The sequence below is a fragment of the Sciurus vulgaris genome (assembly GCF_902686455.1).
Source record: "Sciurus vulgaris genome assembly, chromosome: 2".
Classification (NCBI taxonomy): Eukaryota; Metazoa; Chordata; class Mammalia; order Rodentia; family Sciuridae; genus Sciurus; species Sciurus vulgaris.
In genome coordinates this window covers 39,398,728-39,420,775 of record NC_136462.1, presented here as the reverse complement: position 1 = coordinate 39,420,775, position 22,048 = coordinate 39,398,728, and the positions used below count along the sequence as shown (strand labels likewise).

Sequence of the window (22,048 nt, the reverse complement as noted above, 5' to 3'; positions counted from 1 at the left end):
TGAATTTTCATGTTCTTGCCACAAAGAAAGGATAAGTATTCAATCATTCCACAAGGTACACATGTATTGAAACTTCATATTGTACCTCATAAATTTACAATTATTATTTGTTAATTAAAGATAAAATAAAATTTAAAAAATGTAGCCCTGAGTTTAAAAGTCATAGGAATAATATGAATAATAATAATACAAATAATCATCTATAAATTCATTTATTATGTCCCTTGTTGCTTCCTTGCCCCTGCCCCCTATTCCAGGTCACACTGGAGATGTCATTAATCCATTGCCTCTAGGCAAGGCTCTCCTTTGATTCAGGCTCTGGTGACATGTACTTAGTCCAAGAGTGATGGGATGGGCCAAGCCACTCCTGGCAGAAGTGGTAGAGTAGATCACAGAGTTGTTTTTTGTGGGGATGCTTCAGCAGCTCATCTGTAAGTTAGGCCTTTTCTAGAGCGTGAAGCTGGAATCTCTGTGCCTGCGAGTAATTTGGCATTCAGAAGTATGAAAATAATCTCATTTATTTAAGCACATAAGCTTCCATTTTTCACTACCAAATTTTTCTGTCTTGCAAATGACTAACAATTTACAATTTATATCTCATTTTGTGATTTCAGCATGTTGCATATGCTCTCTGGTCCTCACAGAATGTGCGTTAATTTATTTGTACTATTTCTTATTCCAGAGAAAGTTTGAAGTAGTTTATAGGGAAAAATTCAATAGAATAAAAAACAGAGAAAGATGAAGAGACAATGAGGACAGGTGGATAAAGGCAGGGGTGCACTTATTTTCCCTAAGGTCATTTGTAGTTGCTCGGGATGGGGTACAACAGCCAAAAAGGACAGGGAAACCTTGTTTATTAAAATAATGTGGTTTTGAGATTAAAAGAATAGAAGTGCAGGATCGTGGTATTTTCCTTTGTACTGAGACCCAAAAGAGTGCTCCACAGTGTTCTCATAAAAGGACCATGGTGTGTGACTCCTGGGCTGTGTCCTCCTGAACGGCACACTGAGCACAATGGTAGGTTTCTCCTGACCATATCCTGCAGGACCCTGCTCAGGTCACACCTGAATACATTTCCATCAAAGCAGTTTTCTGGGGACTGGGGATGTGGCTCAGAGTATTTGCCCAGCAAGGGTGAGACCCTGAGTTCAATCCCCAGCACTGCCAAAAAAAAAAAAAAAAAAAAAAGTTGGGGGGCGGAAAGAAAAGGAGAAAAATAAAAAGGCAGTTCTCCGAGGGATAAGACAATACAGTGAAGGTTTCCAGTTCCCTGACAGTTGGGCAGGATCCAAAGACAACATCCAGGAATGGCTGGCCTCTCTGTGTTCCAGGCATTCTGCTGTGAATAGTATTTCTTGTAATCCAGCATTTTCGAATGCACAGCAGAGAGCTTTGGGTTAGGTTCTTTGGCAGGAATCTGAAAGTCTATGAGTTAGTCCAGACGAAATCATTATCCTCATTTCACAGATGAAGAGACGAGACCTTGGAGAGGCCGATGATTGTCCAGGGTCTCGTGGTCAGCGCTGGGGCTGGGAGTACAGCCGAAGTCGCCTCTTCTTAGATGATGCTCTTTCTATAGTTCCCCTCACTTCTCCTCCTTCAGTAGACTTCTGTCACAAGGAAGAACTGGGAAATAGGATTCATTCTGTTTTAACTCTTAAGTTAAAAAAAAGTTATAATATCCATATATACTCCCTTCTTAGGATGTTGGCTAATTTAACTGTGGAGCTGACGTTTTACCCTCCAGTCCTTTGCCCTCCTTCTCTGAAGTTGGTGGTTATCATTTCCCTCTGTGCTTCTGCCCTTTTACTGTGTGTGATTTATATAAAGTGCATAAATGACTTTTAGTATATTTATCTTTTGCCCCACCCCATCATAATTTCAATATTGTATAAAGCCCTGCTGATATTGATAAATCATCCATTTTCTTTGGAATTGTCTTCCCTTGTATGAATTGGCCATTATTCATTCTTTTACCAATGAGATTATTATTATTATTATTTTTGCTTTTTTTTTTTCTGGTGCAAAACACTTCTACCATGAACATTCTTGAACATGTCTCTGTGTATATGTGCAATTTCATGACATTTTTTAGTTGGCAAAAGTTTACTAAGTCTTCAACTGTGGCTGCTACTACTTGAGTATCAGGCAAATGTGAGAATTTCTGTGCTGAGTCTCCATGACCAAACTGTGGGCCCAGAATGCCTTTGGGTCCATTGGGGACCAGGGCCGCTCGGGCCTCTGGCCTTCAGCCGCTCACTTGCAGTCCTTGTATAATCCTTGTCTTCCCTCTGCTTGAAGCATTCCTGTTCTCAAGTGTGGCCTGCTGGGAGCACCATTCATTTTCAAGCACCCTGCCCCACCCTTTACTCCGCTTGCTTCTTGGAGATGACCTCACTTATTTTCCTGAGAAAACCAAGGTCGCTTGAGGAGGGTGCCCTTCATTCTTCTTTGCTTCAACACTCCTCAGCATTCCCAACCTGGAGAACAGTGAACATGTTTTGGAATGAACAGAAGCATCAATTCTGAAAAAATGTCCTGACTTACTGGAAGCTGCTCCATCTTCAAAATCCTTCTGACACGAATCCAGATCACCTCAGGCCACCGCCTCCCGTCCACCCAGCTGACTTCCCAGATCGCTGGCTTCAGAGAGGTGTCGGTCCTGCACTGTATCTGTCTGCTCACCCTTCCGGTCTTCACATCCCTCCTTTCCCCACTTTTCCTCCCTCAGCACTCACCCCATGCCGCTCCCATAGACCCCCTTTGGAATCCCTCTTCTTCCTTGCCTCAGTGACTCTCATCCTGGGAACTTTACTTCTCCTGAGTGCTGAGGGAGGAGGAGTTAGGAAAGGAGGGATGTGAACGCTCCAGTCCCTATTTTTTTCATTTTTAGCTTATTGGTTTAGTTAAGTTCTTCTATTTCCTTGGAATAATTCCTTTTCTCTTTTTTGTTTTACTGTTTTGTTTTATTGCTGTGCTGGGGATTGAGCAGGGCCTACACATACTCACCCCCTCCCCACTTACTTTGTTGAAGTCACCTCTCCAGTAGCTTCCTAAGAGTGAATGTATAAGACATACATGTTTTGGAGCCTTACGTATCAGGAAATGACTTTTTCCCCCTCCCTACTTTAGTTAGAAATAGATTATAGGTTGAAAAAGTTTCTCTCAGAACTTCTTTTTCTTTGTTTTGAGACAGTCTCACCATGTTGCCTGGGCAGAACTTGAACTTGTGATCCTTCTGTCCTAGATGCCCGTGTAGCTGGGATTACAGGCATGTGCCACCACACCTGGCTCTCACAGAACTTTTAAAAAAAGATTGCAGTAAAGTACACATAACATAAAGTCTACTATCTTAACCATTTTTAAGTTCAGTGACCTGAAGCACATTGCTGTATAACTATCACAAACCACTGTACATCTCCAGAGCCCTTTTTTATCTTGCAAAACTGATTCACCATACCTATTAAACCAATTAAGTTAATTAAAACAATTAACTCTCCATTCCTACTTCTCTCAGCACTTGGTAGCTACCTTTCTACTTTCTGTCTCTATGAATCTTAGCTATTTTAGGTACTTCATACATTTTCTGAGACTTTCTGAATTTATGCTGTTATGGCTTGGATGTGAGGTGTCCCCAAAAGCTCACGTGTGAGATAGTGCAAGAAGGTTTGGAGGGGAAACGATTGGGTTGTAAGAATCTTAACCCAATCAGTGATTTAATCCCCTGATAGGGACTGACTGAGTGGTAACTGAAGTGGCAGGGTGTGGCTGGAGGAGGTGGGAATTGGGGCGTGACTATGGGTATGTATTTGTATCTGGCAAGTGGGCTCTCTCTCTGCTTCCGGATGATGCAAGCTGCTTCCCTGCCACACTCTTCTGCCATGATGTTCAGCCTCACCTGGAGCCCTGAGGAATGGTGTTGGACTTCTGTGGACTGAGACCTCTGAAACTGTGAGCCCTCAAATAAACCCTTCCTCCTCTAAAATTGTTCTGGTCAGATCTTTAGTCACAGCAAAGAAAAAGCTAAATAAAAAGTATACTGATTTCCCACATCAGGTTTTTTCGTCTTGGAAGTTTTTATTCCTAAGTGTTTAAAAAAAAACCTCTTTATTTTCATATTGTGACTAGCACTTATTTATTTATTTATGATGGGGATTGAACCCAGGCCTTGCTCATGCTAGGCAAGTATTCTCCCACTGTGCTATATACCTAACCCCTAGCTCTTGTTTTTTACGGATGATTAAGAAACAGTGTGGTATATACCCTGACTTCAATCCCCAGTATATACAGAAAGAAAGAAGAAAGACAATCCCAATAAATTAATTTCATGGGCTATATTAACTACCATATATATACCGAAGTACATCTCCTGCAGTAATCTCTCAATCAGTGTTGTTTTTGTAGATTTTAGTTTTAGGTGTTTTTCCATTGCATTCCAACAACCACTCTTGAAGGAGAGAATTATCATTGCCATTCTCCAGCAGTGTTTGTGCAGGGGAGAGCATCTGGGACTCAGTCAAGGCCAGCGGAAGGCTGTTAGGGAGGTGGCTGCATTCCCACAGGATGCCCTCATTATGGTTAAGTGGGTGGCTGAGCAGCACCCTCGGTATTGGATTGTGAGCGGCACCGCTGCCTTCCGAGATTACAAAGCCAGCAGCATTATAAACTGAGACTTGCGACTGTTTATTTTTCAAAAGTACACTGAATTGATAGGATTGATTATTCTGGCCTTTTGTGGTAGTGATCATTGTAAGAATAAAGTGCCTAGGGGGGAATTACCAGGGACCTTAAAAAAATCACCTGGTCTGGGACTCTCTACCAGTTACTTCTGATCAAATCATGGCAACAGGATAAATAATAGGAAAAGTTAACGGGAAAAAAATGAAGATGCTAGCCAGGCGTGGTGGCGCAGGCCTGTAATCCCAGCAACTCGGGAGTCTGAGGCAGGAGGGTCCCAAGTTCAAAGCCAGCCTCAGCAACTTGGCGAGACCCTGTCTAGGGCAGGGGATGGGGCTCTGTGGTCAAGTGCTCCTGAGTTCCATCCCTGATACCCACATCCCCCACCCCGGAAAAAAAAAAAAAAAAAAAAAGAAAGAAGAAACTTATTGCCATTGTATTACCATCTTTCTGCTGTGGGGTTGTAAGCAGATCAAAGTTAATAACTATCATTTGCTATGAAGGACTTCGTTACTTAGCTGACCAAGGAGAGATGTTTTACAATTCCTTGAAGGACCTTATTGTGCAGCTGAAGAATAGAAAAAAGAACAAGGAAGGTGCCCCAGGGAAAATGTTGGAATTCAAATCACTGTTAAAGAAATAAGTGAATGTACTTACTACACCCTGTGTGCTCCTTCTGATCCACCTTTAAAGATAGGGTAGCTACCTCTTTCTCACTATTGACACAGTGACTCTTCCCTTGTTGTTAGACTGGCAGAGATCGCTAACAAGCTATCTAATGCTGAAAACATGAAAGACGCGTTGAGTTACCAAAAAACATTTGGGGAGTGTTTTCTAGACATTTTAAACAAATTCAGAGACTTTTTCCTAATACTTTGTTTCTGGTATTTTTGTCATTATGAAGATATAGATATGCAAGTTCTATAGCATGTGGTTTGAAAAACTGACCCTGAACTACATAATACTTTATTCCCTATTTCATTGGCATTTCATTAAAATAAAAGAAAAAAAAATTATTGTAGCATACATGGGCATTTATCATTTTAAATTTTAAAAATGAAGATTAGCAAAAAGTAGAAAATAAAAATCACCCGTAATGGCACTCATTGGAAATAATCTGTATTCAGATTTCATTGAATGCCTTCCATTCATAATAAACCAAAGTAAATACCAAGGTTCTTTTAAAAAGGGAAATTCACTAGTGTTTTGAGGTTTTGTAGATACCACAGACCTATTAAGATATATTGCATAAGCAAACCACCGTGGTTTCAAAATAGCTCACACCATTTATAAAAGTGTGTGTACTATTGCACATGAATTTTTAAAACACAATTCCACATTTACTTTATTTAATCTTAGAAGCTTTAAAACACACACAATTCCACATTTACTTCATTTAATCTTAGAAGCTTTAATGCCACTACAATAATTCTTCACCCAACCTTTCCTTATGTTCTTGAAGAAGGTCCATTATTCACTTTTAATAATAACCTCATTTATTTTAATTCTAAACACTGATTTGTTACATAATTGTGGCAACATTTAGTGGAAACGGTCAAGGCAGGCGGTGTGAGATTCCCCTTGAGGAAGCAGCCCTGGACTCCCCTCGGGAGTGACGCAGTTTTGGCTGACAGAGACCCTGTGACTCTGGGCCAAACCCTCCCCCTTTCTGCCTTCCCTTTTCAGTCTTTCTGGCTTCTCAGTGCAAATACTGAGAAATCTCCCCAAGCTTATCTTCTATCCTCTGTTCCAGCTTTCCGTGGGCCCTATTTGACAAGCTAATTCCTCTGTGAAAATGTGAACTCTTTTTCATTGTCACCATTAAAATTCCATTGGGAATATCATAAAAAAGATCTTCAATCAAATCCTCATCTCTGCTGTAGCATGTTTGATAAACAATTGTGCTAGGACTATCTGGGCCAATGACGCTTGTCATTGATTCAGTACTCAAAGTTTGGTTTCACTTTTGATGGATGTTTTTAGAAGCTCTAAGAAGGTACACTCATACATTGCTGGTGGGATTGCAAACTGGTGCAAGCACTATGGAAAGCAGTATGAAGATTCCTCAGAAAACTTGGAATGGAACCACCAGCTATCCCACTCCTCGGTTTATACTCAGAGGACTTAAAATCGGCACACTATAGTGACGCAGCCACATCAATGTTTATAGCAGCTCAACTCACAATAGTAAACTATGGAACCAACCTAGGTGTCCTTCAATAGATGAAAGGATAAAGATTTTCTTTATCCTTTATATATATATATATATGATAGAATATTACTCAGCTTTAAAGAAGAATGAAATTTGAAATTATGGCATTTGCTGGTAAATGGATGGAGTTGGAGAGTATCATGCTAAGTGAAATAAGCCAAACCCAAAAAACTAAAGGCTGAATGTTTTGTCTGATATTGCAGATGCTAATTCACAAAAAGGGGTGGGGTGCTAGGGAAAAACAGTTACTCTAGATTAGGTAGAAGGGAGTGAAGGGAGGGGAAGGGGTATGGGGGAAGGAAGGAGAGTAGAGTGAAACAGACTTTTTTACCCGTGTACATATGACAGCATGACTGATGTGATCCTACAATATATATAATCAGAAAAATGAAAAATTATACTCCATTTATGTATGCTTTAGTAGAATGCATAAATGCATTCTGTCATGTATAACTAATTAGAACAGATAAAATGCAATCATAAAAAAGTTCTTCAGGATATAAAAATTATTTTATTGACATGTTTGCTAATAAATATTTACAGTTAAAGTCAAACAGACATCTAGTTATCTTAAAGTTATTTTTTTGCCATTTTTACCAAAATTTCCCTACAACTTTAATATACATTACAGTGAATTCCAGATACAGTCTAGGATGGGAATATTTTGTTATTTGGTTATTAGCTTGTTTTAGCTTGTTATTTATTCTTTTTTTATTTTTAATATAAATATGAAGTATTTTCATAAATAAGAAATGTTTTCTTATAAATAAGAAAATACATGTTCTTTCCCCTACATTTGGCACTTCATATTTGACTAATAGTGGCAGTGAGTGATTTTCAGAGATGCTCTTACCAAGTTCAAGTTATCATCCAAATGATGCCAGTGCTAATGAGGCTATTTAGAGGGAGATACTGTTTTAATACATATAACTCCTATCTTAGTTCATTCAGGCTGCTCTTAACAAAATACCATAAATTGGGTAACTTATTCATAACAGAGGGCTGGGGTTGTAGCCCACTAGTAGAACACTTGCCTGGTATGTATGAGGCCCTGGATTTGATCTCTAGTCTTGCAAAAATTAAAAAAATAAAATAAATAACAGAAACTTAATTCTCCTGGTTCTAGAGGCTTGGAAGTCCAAGATCAAGTTGGCAGCAGATACAGGGTCTGGTGAGGGCCCGCTTCCACACAGACAGCCATCTTCTTACTCTAACCTGGCATGGCTTATAAGGGCACTAATCCCATTCATCAGGGCTCTGTCCTCATGACATCATTTCTTAGAGGTCCCACCACTCGGTACTGTCCCTTTGGGCGTGAGGGTTTCATTTGGAATCTTGAGGGAAATACAGATTCTATCCATTGCAGCCGCTGATGGTCATGTCCATCTCCACCTTCAAGTGATGAGTCTTGCATGCCTTCTGGGCCACAGAGAATCCACTACACTCCTCTTTTAGAGGACTGTGCTTCTTACTGTATTCATTTGTCATTCTCAGATTGGATTCTTTGAGATCAGCTTCTAGTGCATAGCAGTGTCTATTGAGTCAATAAATAAAAGAAGAGCTGATTACAGTGGTGCATGCTTGTAATTCCAGTGACTTGGGAGGATGAGGCAAGAGGACCACAAGTTCAAGGCCAGCTTGTATAACTTAGAGAGACCCTGTCTCAAAATAAAGACAAAAAAAGCTGGGCATGTAGCTCAGTGCAGAGTACCCCTGAGTTCAGTCCCTAGTACTATTTAAAAAAAAAAAAAATTAATGACACATGGCAAACTCCTAGCTATCTGTGGGAGTACAGTTATGTGTTGATTTAGAGTACAGACACTGAAGCCCCGACCGCTAGATTCAAATCTTGGCTCCGTTGTTTATTAGCTGTGTGTCCTTAGACAACTGCATATCATATTTGTGCATCTTAGTTGTCTTTTTTTTTTTTTTTGGTACTGGAGGTTGAACTCAGGATCATTTAACCACTGAGCCACATTCCCAGCCCTTTGTATTTTATTTTGAGACAGGGCCTCACTGAGTTGCTTAGGGCCTTGCGAATTTGCTGAGGTTGGCTTTGAACTCTTGATGCTCCTGCCTCAGCCTCCCGAGCCACTGGGATTACAGGCATGAGACGCCATACCTGGCTTCCTGGTTGTCTTTTCAAATGTGGGAATAATTGCAGTACCTAGCTCAGACAATTCTTATAAAGGGTGGCATATGCAAAGTGCTTTGAACAGTGCCTATATATAGTAAGTGCTGCACAAAGTGGCTGCTACTATTGTTATTATTCCCCCTCCTTTTTAAAAATAACCTGGGATAGAACAATAGTAAATTCATTCTGGATTCAGTTTTTCTCCTGTGAAAATGACATAGTTCTTTGTCTCCACTTTGGGTTTAGGAACTGGAAGGTGTGGAAAGTGGTAGTGAAGATCCTCGGTATATCACAAGTCTGAGGACATCTGTGTCTTTATACTGGCAGGCTGCTGGGCCCTTGGGAACTAATAAATAGCCATTCCTTTTAGTTAGAATGAATCAACTCAGTGGACTCTTAGCTCTGGCTGGTTCTGATGCTTCTTAATTCAGAGGGTAAGCAACTGAATTACTGAGAAAGTTTATTTGGTAGCTAAAATCTTTAGTAACAGTGATCCACAGGAGAGATAATAAAAGGAGGGGTTTTGATAAGAAACATTGGGGAAGAAGGGATGGAAAGATTTTTGAACTGTTAAATGATTTTTATCCTTTGCATATTTAAAAAGTCTGTTTAATATTTAATATGATTGATTATATCTTACTGTTGGCCTCAGACTTATTTTTTAGTTTTCCCTTCAACATTTTATTATGATAAATCTCTAGTCATAGCAGAGTTAGGGTATTTTACAGTACATGACCATATATTCAACACTGTTTCCCTGTCCCACGTTCACCCCCGCATTCCCATCCCGCAGCTGGAAATTGACCCCAGGGCCTCGAACATGCTAGGCAAGTGCTCTGCCCTGAGCAGTGGCCCAACACACAGATTATAACATTAACTTCATGCAGTACTTACTTGATGACAAAGCTGTCCATACAACTTATTTTGTTGACTGATCAACTGTGGTGCTGGGGATCAAACACAGGGCTCGGCACATAACAGACGAGTGTTCTACCGTTGAGCTACGCCCTGAGCCCTGTTCATACATTTGGTTCCGTTTATTCTATTATTTAATTATCTGCTTGAAGAAGTCGTTTTATTCTCAGTTCCCAGAAATTAATAGACACACACACACACACACACACACACACACACACACACACTCTCACCCAATCCCAGTGCTTTTAAAGAGCTGTGATGTAAGAATATTATTGGAAGAAAAGACCCAAGGGGTGAAGGGGTGGGGTGTAACTCAAAAGATAGAGCAGGTGCTTTGTATGCATGAGGCCTTAGAGTCAATCCCCAGCACCACACCAACATAAGTAAGTGAGTAAGATTCAAGAGACTCAAGGTGGGCTGAGGGGGAAATGTGTAGGTGGAAGAACAAGTTGTTGGGAAAACTATAATAGAGAGCTCATTAAAGAATTCTTTTTGATATATTTGGGGTTTTTTTTTTTTTTTTAAGTTTTACTTTTCAAGTTATGTAGGCACAGCTCTTGTTACCAGTGAGTGGCAACATTTATGGAGCAGAAAAGGAACTAAATTAAATAAAATGTTCTGAAGAAAATTCTTGGTGGTTGAAGGTTAACAACACCCATGCTAATGCCTGAGATACCAGTTTCTGTTGACTTTATTTCCTCTAGAAAGTTACTGAATTTAAGTTTCCCTTTCAGGGCTGGTATGGAATCTACAATGTTAGTTCTTTTGGAGTTCTGCCAGCAGCTCCAAAGAGCATGAATAGGTCACAGGGCAAAATCTTGATTATGATTCAAAAAAGAAGGCGTAGTTACTTTGTTCTCCATGAACTACGGAAACACTCCCAGAAAGCTGTGCTTCTTTTGGAGGGCAGTGTTTGCTTGTTGCTATTTTCTGGCAGGGCCCATTTACCAGAAATGCAGAGCTGCAGAGTTACTAATGAACATTTTTCCCTTTTCACTTTCAGTTCACTTCTGTAACTGAGATGGACATGATATAATCTCCATCGAGTCAAAAAATGGCATCTAGTCCTGACCTTCCCCCGAAAGACCAACAGACTTCCTTGGGCATTGATGAGCTCCAGGTTTCACTGCAAGGTAATTGAGATCTGATGGGGTAACATATACAGATACTGTGTAAAACAACCCTCATCTTTTCACAAATCCTACTGATTTCTAGCTCTTATAATTTTTAAGACACATGTATTTTTCCAACTGTACAACCTTTTCAGTCTGTGGGACTTAAATGTCCCTTTATTCCTGTCTGGCTCTCTAGGAATTTGGTGTCTCTGTTTTCTTATTCTCAAAGTATGCATTTTATTTGCATTACCAATTAGTTAACTATAGTTTGCTCGGCATTGTTTGTGCTTATTTTGTATCTTTTTGCGTAGCCTTTTTTAAATACATACGTATCCTTATTCTGCCTATTTTGCCTCAATAGAAGGGAATATTAGTGATGTTATATGTGAATGATCTTTCAGTTATGTATGTGCATCTCAAATACTGTTTTTTTTTTAAAGTGCTTTTTGTGGAGTTTAGTAATTTGAAAATTCTTTAGCCACTAGACTTTATATTGTTGAGAAAACTAATCTTGGAGCTGTGGAGTTAGCCAGTATAGAAGAACGAAGGCTATTGAAAATCTGTATTTATAAAACTATGTATTTTAAATTAATATAAAGATTATGGATAGTGCCATATGATATTTAACATTAGTTAAAAGTCATAGTTTAAAAAAGTAATTTAGGATAAAGAATCTAAGATGACTTTCTAGTATTTTCTTGATTAAAAATGTCTTTTGAATGAATATCTTCTTGTCCTTGAGGTTAAGATGGAAATCCATAGCTATTGGAATAGGTTATACCTATATCAGGTTTTTAGAATAGAGTTACTTTAGATTAGGTAGTGGGGAGTGAAGGAAGGGGAAGGGGTTGGGGTAGGAAGGATAGTAGAGTGAAACAGACATTATTACCTCATGTATATATATGACTGCATGACTGTTGTGATCCTACAATATGTCCAATCAGAAAAATGAGAAATTATACTCCATTTGTGTATGATTTATTAAGATGCATAAATGTATTCTACTGTCATATATAACTTAGAACAAATAAAAAATAAAAAGAAATACCTATAATATAGTTTTAAAATTAAAAAGAAAAAATAAATACTGTGATTTTTATAGAGTAAGAAACATTTAAGTTGTTTGAAAGTACTACTTGGGGTAGGAATTTAAAATTTTTCTTTTTTCTTTTTTGGCACCAGGGTTTGAACCCAGGGACACTTAACCACTGAGCCACATCCCCAGACTTTTTTAATTTTATTTAGAGACAGGGTCTCACTGAGTTGCTTAGGGCCTTGCCAAGTTGCTGAGACTGACTTTGAATTTGGGATCCTCCTGTCTCAGCTTCCCGAGCTGCTGAGATTATAGACCTTCACCACCACACCTGGCTAGTTTCTTCATTTTTTTTCCCATTAACTTTTCCTTCTATTTATCCTGTTGTCATGATTTGATCAGAAGTAACTGGTGCAGAGTCCCAGTCTGGCCCCCCAATTTTTTTATATTTATAATACCTCATAATATTAATAAGTAGTTAGAATCAAATTTTCATTTATATGAAAAAAAGTGTTTATTTTTCTGTAGCATTTTGGCTACAATAAATAGGTAGATCTAATTCCTAATGCTGGTTCTACGGTTTAGTGGCTCTTTGAATTTAGACAGGAGACTTGTCTTTTTTTGATCCTCAGTTTCCTCATTGGTGTAATATGGATGATCACGCCCTCATTGCAGAAACACAAAGGGCTCAGCGCAGTACATGGCACCAAGTAAAGACTCCAGAAATGTATTGTCATTTCTTTTTATATATTTATAGTCACACGTTTGTTTTAAAATCTTTGTACAGGAACACCCAGCCACAGCAGAAATCTCCTGGTACACAGGAAAAATTTGTAAAGCAGGAGTTTTGATTTGACTCTGTTGTTGTTGATACTTTTCTTCTATGGCTTCCCAGCACACACAGGGCAGGTCTAGACTTCTTGGTGTAGTACAGGTCTTCTCTGATCTGGGGCTCGCCTTTCTCTCTGCCATCCTCTCCTACCACACCCCAGTAGGCAACCTGTGTTCCAGCCCCACATTTTCCCAAAGGGCCAGATCCCCTTGCCTGTGTGCATTTGCTGAGGTTTTCATCCTGTAGCCCTGACAGCTTCTCTGACCATGGAAGTCCAGCTCATCCACCCCAAGGTCAGCCAGCCTCAGTCCCCTCCATGAGCTCTTCTGTGTTAGGCTAAAGTTTCTGTGCCCTCTGCTCCCCTCTTATGTCTATTTGAACACTTGTAGTATTATAATTATTATATTTAATAATACTTTGTTCCCCACTACAGAGTAAACCTAGTGACTTTTGCATGGCATGTTCTAGCTTACTCTCACTTCGGCATTACCTCATTTGATCTACATTATCTCATTTGATCTTTATAACCACATTGTAAGGTAGATCTTTATGTTTAATGAACGGAGATGCTGAGGTTCAGGAAGTCTGAATTACCTTCCCAGAGTCACACAGCTAGTGAGCAACTACGTTTTGACTTGGAGTATAGTTTTCTTTTCACTGTACGGCACTCCTTCTGACAAACTTCAAAGAACAATTTGGTAGGAGCAATTTCCGTACCAGCTTTCTCTGAGAGTCTATTAAGTCTCAGCCTTACTCTCTTCTGTCCAGAACAAACTTAAATCTAGAATGTGGATGGACATCTTTAGGTCATCTAAGTGATCTCAGGTTTATAAGTTGCCCAAAATATTTAGCAAATTACTAGAAATATAGCATGTTTTGAATTATAACGAGGTCATACAATCTGCTTTACAATAGAAGACTGGTATGGGATATTGAGCAAGGAAAATGTCATTGCTATGAATTAGCCAGTCTGAGTAGTTTACTTACATGTGTGTTTAGAGGATCACAGTGCAGGATGCATCAGTCCATGGGGGAGAAATGGGAAGTCAGTACCACAGTGTTATCAAGGTGACATCTGGCAGGGTTCGTTCACATTAGCCAGGTACACTCAGGAGATACCCATGATATCAAGAAATTCCCACACCTATAAAAGGAAAAGGTACTTGTTGATATTAATACATTTCCCAAAGTTAAGTTCCTTATTATTAGTGGATTTATAAAGCTTCTTTTAGCTCAAGTGGAGGCAGGAAGGAAGGAAACAAGTAAGGAAGAAAGGAAAGAAGGAAGGAAGTGAGGGAGGAATCAACTGATTTGTATACATTTCCGAAGGTAACTATGGTTTCGTGGTAGGATTCTTAGCTATTTGGGTAAAAAACCCCAAAAATTGATAGATAATATTATTGCCATTATGTTCTACTTAATTGAAGGCTATTGGAAATAATCTTAAAAGCAGTTGTCTTTGTTCACTGTGTAAACGGACCTGTAGTTCACATGTGCTTCCTGAACCTTGGAGTAGTTTGAGAATGGAAGTTTTCTGTAATTTGAGAGGTTCAAGATCAACACTTATGAGAAAGTTTTCCCCCTTTTCAGAACTTTTTTTCTTTTAGAGGCAGGTAGATGTAGTACAATGGTCTACTTAAGTTATCAAACCTACTTTATTTGAGCAAAACTTCATCTGAGGTGAGGAAATTATGGCTACACCTTGGCTTGGAATAATGCACTCCAGAAAAAAAAAATAAAATGCCTGAATTGAAATGTGGTGATTCATCATTGATATGCTGTGAGAACAGATATCCCATGTGTGCAGGGACTGAAAGGAAGCAGGCCTGAAAATCAGGGTGCTTTGTAAGAAAGCAAGTGACTTCCTTCTTTTTCTTCATCTTTGTATTATCTTGGAGAAAATATTTGTATAAAGGGATTTGGAGGTACTTTTTGTAGATTGATGTTTATGTTCTTTGGTCTAGCAAGAGGAATATTTTGAGTGGTTAGGAAGAAAAAGAAATTGTATTTATGATTTTGAGTGCATCGATGTAAAAATTGAATTTTGGTGTAGGGCATTTTGTCTTACTCTGAATGATCCACATTTTAAATAAATTTAAGATACGGAAATCCAGACTATTGAAAGGCATTCATTGTAAGCCCAGGTGCAATGGTGCATGCCAGTAATCCCAGAGACTTGGGAGGCTGAGGCAGGAAGATCTTGAGTTTAAAAGCCAGCCTCAGCAATTTAGGGAGGCCCTAAATAACTCAGCAAAACCCTTTCTCTAAATAAAATATAAAAAAGGGTTGGGGAGGTGACTTGGTGGTTGAACACCTCTGGGGTCAATCTCTGGTACCAAAAAAAGAAAAGAAAAAAAAAAAAGGCATTCATTAAAGAATCCTTAAATCTTTCCATTTGGATTTTTCACTTGACAAAGTAGTGTTTCATTCCCTTTTATCCTATGAAAATAATTACTGCACATTTTGTCAGAAACAACATGTAATTTATTGGTCATAAAAGGACATAATTTAATAGAAGCAAATTATTTAGTTTTCAAAAATGATATAGGTAATGTCTTAGAAAATTAGCATTGAGCTGAAGAATGTCATCCTGCATTAGACACTGGGTAGGAAAGAGTGTATTCTGTTACCTTTACCACCACACGTGGAGTTACCCTTCATGCAGTCCTGCCAAGAGGCGGGTGAATGGTTAACCATCTGCATGGACCTGCATACAAACATGTTCAGCCCAGTTATTGTGTCATTTCAAACAATACGCATATGTTTTATTCAGTGCTGCTATTATCTAGATGATGTATTGTAAAACAGTGAAAAACCCTCTTGTGTCTTGTGGGTGGGAATCATTGCTTGGTAAAGCTCCATAGTGAAATGTGAATCTCTATAGTGAGGTTATTATCCATTTGAATATATTCATTATTTACTGAGTATCCATCTGAAGGGAGACTTTCACTTTATTTCTTATTTGGAGTAACATTAAAAATTATCTAGCTAGGAAAAAAAATTATCTAACTGGGCATGGTGGCACACACCTGTAATCTTAGTGTTTTGGGAGACTGAGGTAAGAGGATAACAAGTTCAAAGCCAGCCTCAGCAATTTAGCAAGGCCCTAGGCAACTTTGGGAGACCTTGTCTCAAAAATAAAAAGGGTTGGAGATGTGGCTCACTGGTTAAGCGTCCCTGGGTTCAATCCCCAGTACCAAAAACAAAGAAAAAAGAAAAAAAAATTATACAGGTTAAGGATACAGAATTAGTTAGATAGGAGGACTAAATGTCAAGTGACCTATTTTACAGCAAGGTGACTATAGTTAATGATGATATGTTGTGTTCTTGAAAAATGTAAAGAGAGTGGATGTTATGTGCTGTCACCACAAAATGACAAGTGTATGAGGTCTTGCATCTGTTAATTATCTATATTTAACCATTCTATAACATACATGTACTTCAAAACATCATGTTGTAGTTGGGTGTGGTGGCATATGACTGTAATTCCAGTGGCTAGGGAGCTGAGACAGGAGGATTGCAAATTTAAAGCCAACTTCAGCAAGACCCTGTCTCAAAAAAAATATACATAAAATTTTAAATAAATAAATAAAAAGGGCTGGGAATGTAGCTCAGTGGTTAAGCATCATCCCTGGGTTCAATCCCTGGTATCCCCCCCACTCCCTACCCCCCCAAAAAAATCCGATCATATTGTACATATTATTGTACATGTTATCTGTTAATTAAAAATATTCTACTCTCAGAGTGAAAAGCATTATCCATATTTAGTAGGTTAGGTTGGAAGCACCATAATGAGCTGTCATATTTAATTTATATGACTTAATAAGTGCTGAAGGCCAACTGTGTGCAGGGTGCTGGGTGTTAAGGAGACAAGGGAACTAGATGAAGCACCTTCAAAAGCATGTAGTCTAAGTTTGCTTTTACAGTATATGTCAAGGTAGAAGTGCCTGGGATGCAGATCCAATCACTATATAGGGTCACGTGCCTAATTTTGGTATCCATCGTAAAAATTCAACCAAAGTATTTCTAGAATTGTTGTCTGGGTTATCTTTTCATGTTTCAGTTTTAAGGAGGTAAAGAATAAAAATTGAATTCACATGACGTTTTTTGAAAGGTGAATTATGTATTCCAATCACTGTTAAAAGAATGGAGGAAGGAGGGACTGTATAGAGGGAAAAAAGGGGTGGGGGGAAGGAAAAAATAACAGAATGAATCAAACACCATTACCCTATGTAAATGTATGATTGCACAAATGGTACGCCTTTATTTCATGTACAACCAGAGAAACAACATGTATCCCATTTGTTTACAATAAAAATAAATTTTAAAAAAATCATAGTTTGGTCAAAGCTTCTCTAGGGTTTGTTGGTCTTCTGACTTAGTTCCATGTAATTGCTGCTTTTCCTGGGGTTTCTTCTCATCTTTGGGTATCACTTACTTCAATAATCCTGAAAATCCTGAATTCCTCCAAGTGTACGTTGTGCCCTGAGTACAATAGTGCCTTATCTTTTATTGCCAATGAAGTTTCTGAATATTTTAGGCCTTCAGTAAACAATTGCATAATGAATAATGGAGTGGCCATTTCAGTGTAAAATACAAAACTCTATAAAGTATCCTGAATTAAAAGAATCATTCACTGTTCATGAAAATTGGCAGGTTAGGATGGAAACAGTGATTTCTTTAGTCATGAGGCAGTGAGGTGTATGCCTGTGATGTTTAGTATCATGTTTCTCAGAGAAACTCTGTTCTACCTGTAGCTGTGAATGAATCCCTGTGAAGTCTTAGAAAGAGGAATAGGATTCATCAGAAGTCTTCCAAGTGGAATTTTTACCACTTTGCAACAGAATTTCTGGATGGAATTTTGATGAAATGATGAATGAAGGGCAAGAGAAAGACGTGTATTAGCAGTTAATAATTTTGCTTCCCTAATCAGTTCAAACTGCTCACTTATTATGAGTAAAAGCAAATCATGTCTGGTGTCTGTTTTGGCTGGTTGGATGATTATTACACCCAGAGAAAACAATCAAGTTACAGTTCTTCACTGGCTATCAGTGTTGTACCATAATAACACAAAGCTTCCAGGAAGTTCTGATAATCATAGTAGTTGATATAGTCTTTTGCTGTATTTTCTTGGAAGGGTGTTTGTCTTGGCATTATAAAGCTTTATCATCTTAAAAACATACCAATTAAGTGAAAATAAAATAAGAGCTTTTGTGGTTGTACTATACAGTAATTTTAAGGAAAAAGATAGACCTAACTATATTTTTTTTCTTTAGATATTATGTTCAGTTTTGGCTTCTGGGAACTTTGGTTCTGTTTTTGCCAGGAGTTTGGAGATAAGATTATATTATTCTGGGTCAGTTACATTTTGAAAACTAGGGCACGATAAATCCAGGGTCATTTAGAGTCCTGTTAAAGTGAGTTAACAAAGATCTCATTCATTCCTTATAGAAATAAAAATCCTTTTTAATTAGCCCCATGAGAGAGAGAAGATTTCCTGAGCTTTTGTGTATGCATCTGTGTCGGGCAGGAGTGTAATTATTTAGAGTTTGAAGTAGTGTATCAGAAAAAAAAAGTTTAAAATATCACTTTGAAAATGGGAGATTAAGAAGCTAATGTAGTTTATTAATTTATAAGCATTCAGAGGGTTCAGTGTGTGATCTAACATTCTGAAATTTGGAGGGCATTTTAAGTGTGCCCTTAGATAACTTTTCTGATCTGATTTTAACATCAGCAATTATAATTTCTCTGAATGACTCTATTTTTCTAAATCATTCGGGGAAATTTCAGTAAAAGATAACTACATTTGTTGTTTTTAACATGTATCAGAGTGGGAGTTTACTATCACCATATATTTTTAGAGTCATTTAAAAGTGGTAGATGAAAGCATATGAATGATTTATGAGAGAAATAAAATATTTTGGAAGTTTTTACCGAGTGTATCTTTGAAGGAGAGATATTTCATTTTATTTTTATGTATTTATTTTCTTGGTACTGGGGATTAAACCCAGGGGCATTTTACCTCTGAGCTTCATCCCCAGCCTTTTACATATTTTTTTTTTTTTCCAATAAAGATCTCACTAAGAAGAGGATCTCACTAAGTTGCTTAGGGCATCAGCCAGTTGCTGAGGCTGGCCTCAAATTTGTGATCCTCTTGTCTCAGCCTTTTGAACTGCTGGGATTACAGGTATGCACCACCATGCCTGGCAAGAGATCAAATTTTAATGAATAATTTCCTGATCATTGGTGGGTCTGTGATGCATGTCGAATTGCTGTTGGAAGAAAAATGGCAGAAAGAATACCCACTTGCTCTTCTTGCTGCTGGCCTGTGGGGTGAGCAGCTCGTTGTTTTTTCTTGCCCTGAACAGGGGCTTACCTACTGCATCAACAGTGTCATGTTACAAGGTAAAAGGCACCCGGATCAAATGCAGAACAAAACAACCCTTTTCAAATCTGAGAACATTTAAGATCTTTCTGAACATTGGAATTATTAGCCTTTTCTTCAGTTAAGCAGGATTTTTAATAGTGGGTACTAGTACTTCCATGTAGTTCTGCTTTCTGCCTAGTTGGTATGTTTTATTGCCAGAGCCTTCGGGGGTTCTTTTCTGGGGATGTAGTTTAGTGATAGAGCACTTGCCTAGTATGCATGAGGCCCTGGGTTCAATCCCCAGTACTTTAACAAAACAACAACAACAACAACAAAACAACTTCCTGGGGGTTTGATGTTTTTGAAACAAAATATTTCAGATCAGTTCACTTTTAGCACTTTATCACATAAAGTGGTTGATTTTTATGAGCACAGGTAAATCTGTCCATTGATTCATTCTTGAAGCAAATATTTCCTGAGACCTACCTTGTGTCATGTACTACTTCAGGTAGGAAAATACTAAGGTGAACAAACGCCAATAAGCTTCACAAGCCTTTGGTGCTTATATTTAAGTTAGAAAAGTTCTATGTATATATTTTTCCAGGAAAATATCAGCATGTGGTAAGTGCTAAATGGAAGATTTAAGTGGTTTATGTGGGTTGGGGGATGGCTCAGTGAGAGAGTAGGTGGCTTCTTTAGCTGCAGAGGGATAGTTTAGGACTGATTGAATAACACAAGGGGCTGCTGTGCAGAGAGCAGGCTAAGAGCATTCTGGTTTAAGGCAGGGGATCAAGGAAAAACTGTAAGCTAGAGGGAAGCTTGGTGAATTCATGCTGCAAAAGCAGCCTAGCATGGATTGTGGCGGCCTAAGCAGGTATTGAGAAGCAGGCAAGGTAGAGCTAAGCCACACAGATTCGCCAGCTCTACAGGAAGTATGCACTGGGAATTCATTGGAAGTCTTCATTTTTACTTTTATTTGACAAGGTTCTTGCATTGTCACCCAGACTGGTCTTAAAATTCTCAGGCTCAAGAGATCCTCCTGCCTTAGCCTCTCAAGTAGCTGGGTCCATGGGTGCCTGCCACCGTGCCTGCCTAGAAGGCTCGCATTAGAGGAGTAAGAGATCTGGTTTACATTTGACAAAAGATCACTTTGGCTGCTGCATGGAGAGGGGAACATGAGAGAATGAGGAGAACAGGAAAGCCAATTAGGATGCTTTTGTGGGAGTTCAGATGAGGTATTATGGTGGTTTGGACCAGGGTTATAGCAATGGCATCACAAACCATGGACTTAATAGGGTATTTGTGAATATTGGGGATGTGTCAGTTGTGCAAAAGATGAATCAAGGATAATTTCTTTGTTTTTTTGCAATGCTGGGGATTGAACCCAGGGCCTTGTGCTTGCAAAGCAAGCACTCTAACAACCGAGCTATATTCCCAGCCCAAGGATAATTTCTTTTTTGCCTTGAGCAATTGAGAAGATGTTGTAATTTATTGTGATGAACAAGACTGATAGATGAGTAAGTTTTGGAGAAATCAAGAGTTTATTTCTGCCATGGTAGGTGTGAGATGCTTTTTTGATATCCAAATGTTAAACTCAAGAATACAGTTGGTTGTAAGGGTCCAGAATAAGGGAAAGCTAGAGGTTTGGGAGACCATGCCCGTGGCTGCTCATGTGCATTTACAGCCTGGACTGACCGGGTGAGATCACCTGTGGCGTGTGTAACAGGTGCAGACCTTTTGGATCTGTTAGTGTTTAGAGGTCTAGCAGAAGAGCAGACGTCAGCAAAGGACGCTGAGGAGTGCCAGGGACGAAGAAGGAAAACTGGGTGGGTGTGATGGCATGGAGCCTGTCAGTGCCAGGGCTTCATGAAGGAGGTGTGGCCCACCTGTTGAAGCTACAGAGCACTCAGTAGGGTAGACATCAGGAGTGCTCCTTGGGCTCGTTGGGCTTCTTGGTGGCTCTGATGAAGTTAGCCACCTTTGTAAGTGGTAGGGATGGAAGCCTGACTGGAGGGGGCCTTGGAAAGAATGGATGAGGAAGCGGAGGTAGTAACCTAATCAACACTTTTTAAAACAATTTTTCTGCAAAGGAGAACTGAAATAAAAGGCCTAAGATGAAGAGATGTGCAGGATTTTTTTAAAATAAGAGATACCCATTCCTTTACTGGTCATGCTTTTTGTAAGCATAGGTTAATTTATTCTTAGAGTTCTGTTTCTCTCTCTCTCTTTCATTCATTATTTTATATATATATATATGTATGTATAAGTATTTTAAATTTTGTAGATGTTGCTAGACCTTTATTTTATTCATTTATTTATATGTGGTGCTGAGAATTGAACCCAGTGCCTCACACATGCTAGGCTCTACCACTGAGCCACAACTCCAGCCCCTCAACAAATATTTTTGAACACCTCTCGTATATTAGGCACTGTGCTGAACACACAGGGTGGTGCATAGCACACACTCTTCTAGAATTCATCTTCTGGTTATCGGGATTCACACAGGTACACAAACTCATACAGTATAATGTGGTATGTGCTGCAGGAGAGGGAGACTTGGTACTGTGGAATTACAGAGCAGGGGTGTTGAACCCAGTCTTGAGAGTGCTGAATGGCTGGCCAGAGGAAGTGATTGGTTCCTAAGCTTTGACCTAAATGATGTTAGCAGACGTGTGGGGTGATGGCGTGTGAAAGGCCAGGAGGTAAGATTGAATGTGGCATATTCCAGGAGAGGGATGTTCAGTGGGACTGAGGACCAGA

At 38.9% G+C, this 22,048-nt stretch overlaps 1 protein-coding gene across 4 annotated transcripts in view; it reads left to right on the top strand.

Annotated features, from left to right (window-relative positions):
* SYNE2 (spectrin repeat containing nuclear envelope protein 2) overlaps positions 1 to 22,048 on the top strand; it is a 320,339-nt gene that overhangs the window by 42,087 nt on the left and 256,204 nt on the right. For all 4 annotated transcript variants that reach the window (XM_079126272.1, XM_079126271.1, XM_079126269.1 and 1 more), the window contains exon 2: positions 10,945 to 11,074. In XM_079126272.1, the coding sequence (XP_078982398.1) occupies positions 10,996 to 11,074 (79 nt within the window). In that variant the 5' untranslated portion in view covers positions 10,945 to 10,995. The remainder of the gene's footprint in view (positions 1 to 10,944; positions 11,075 to 22,048) is intronic.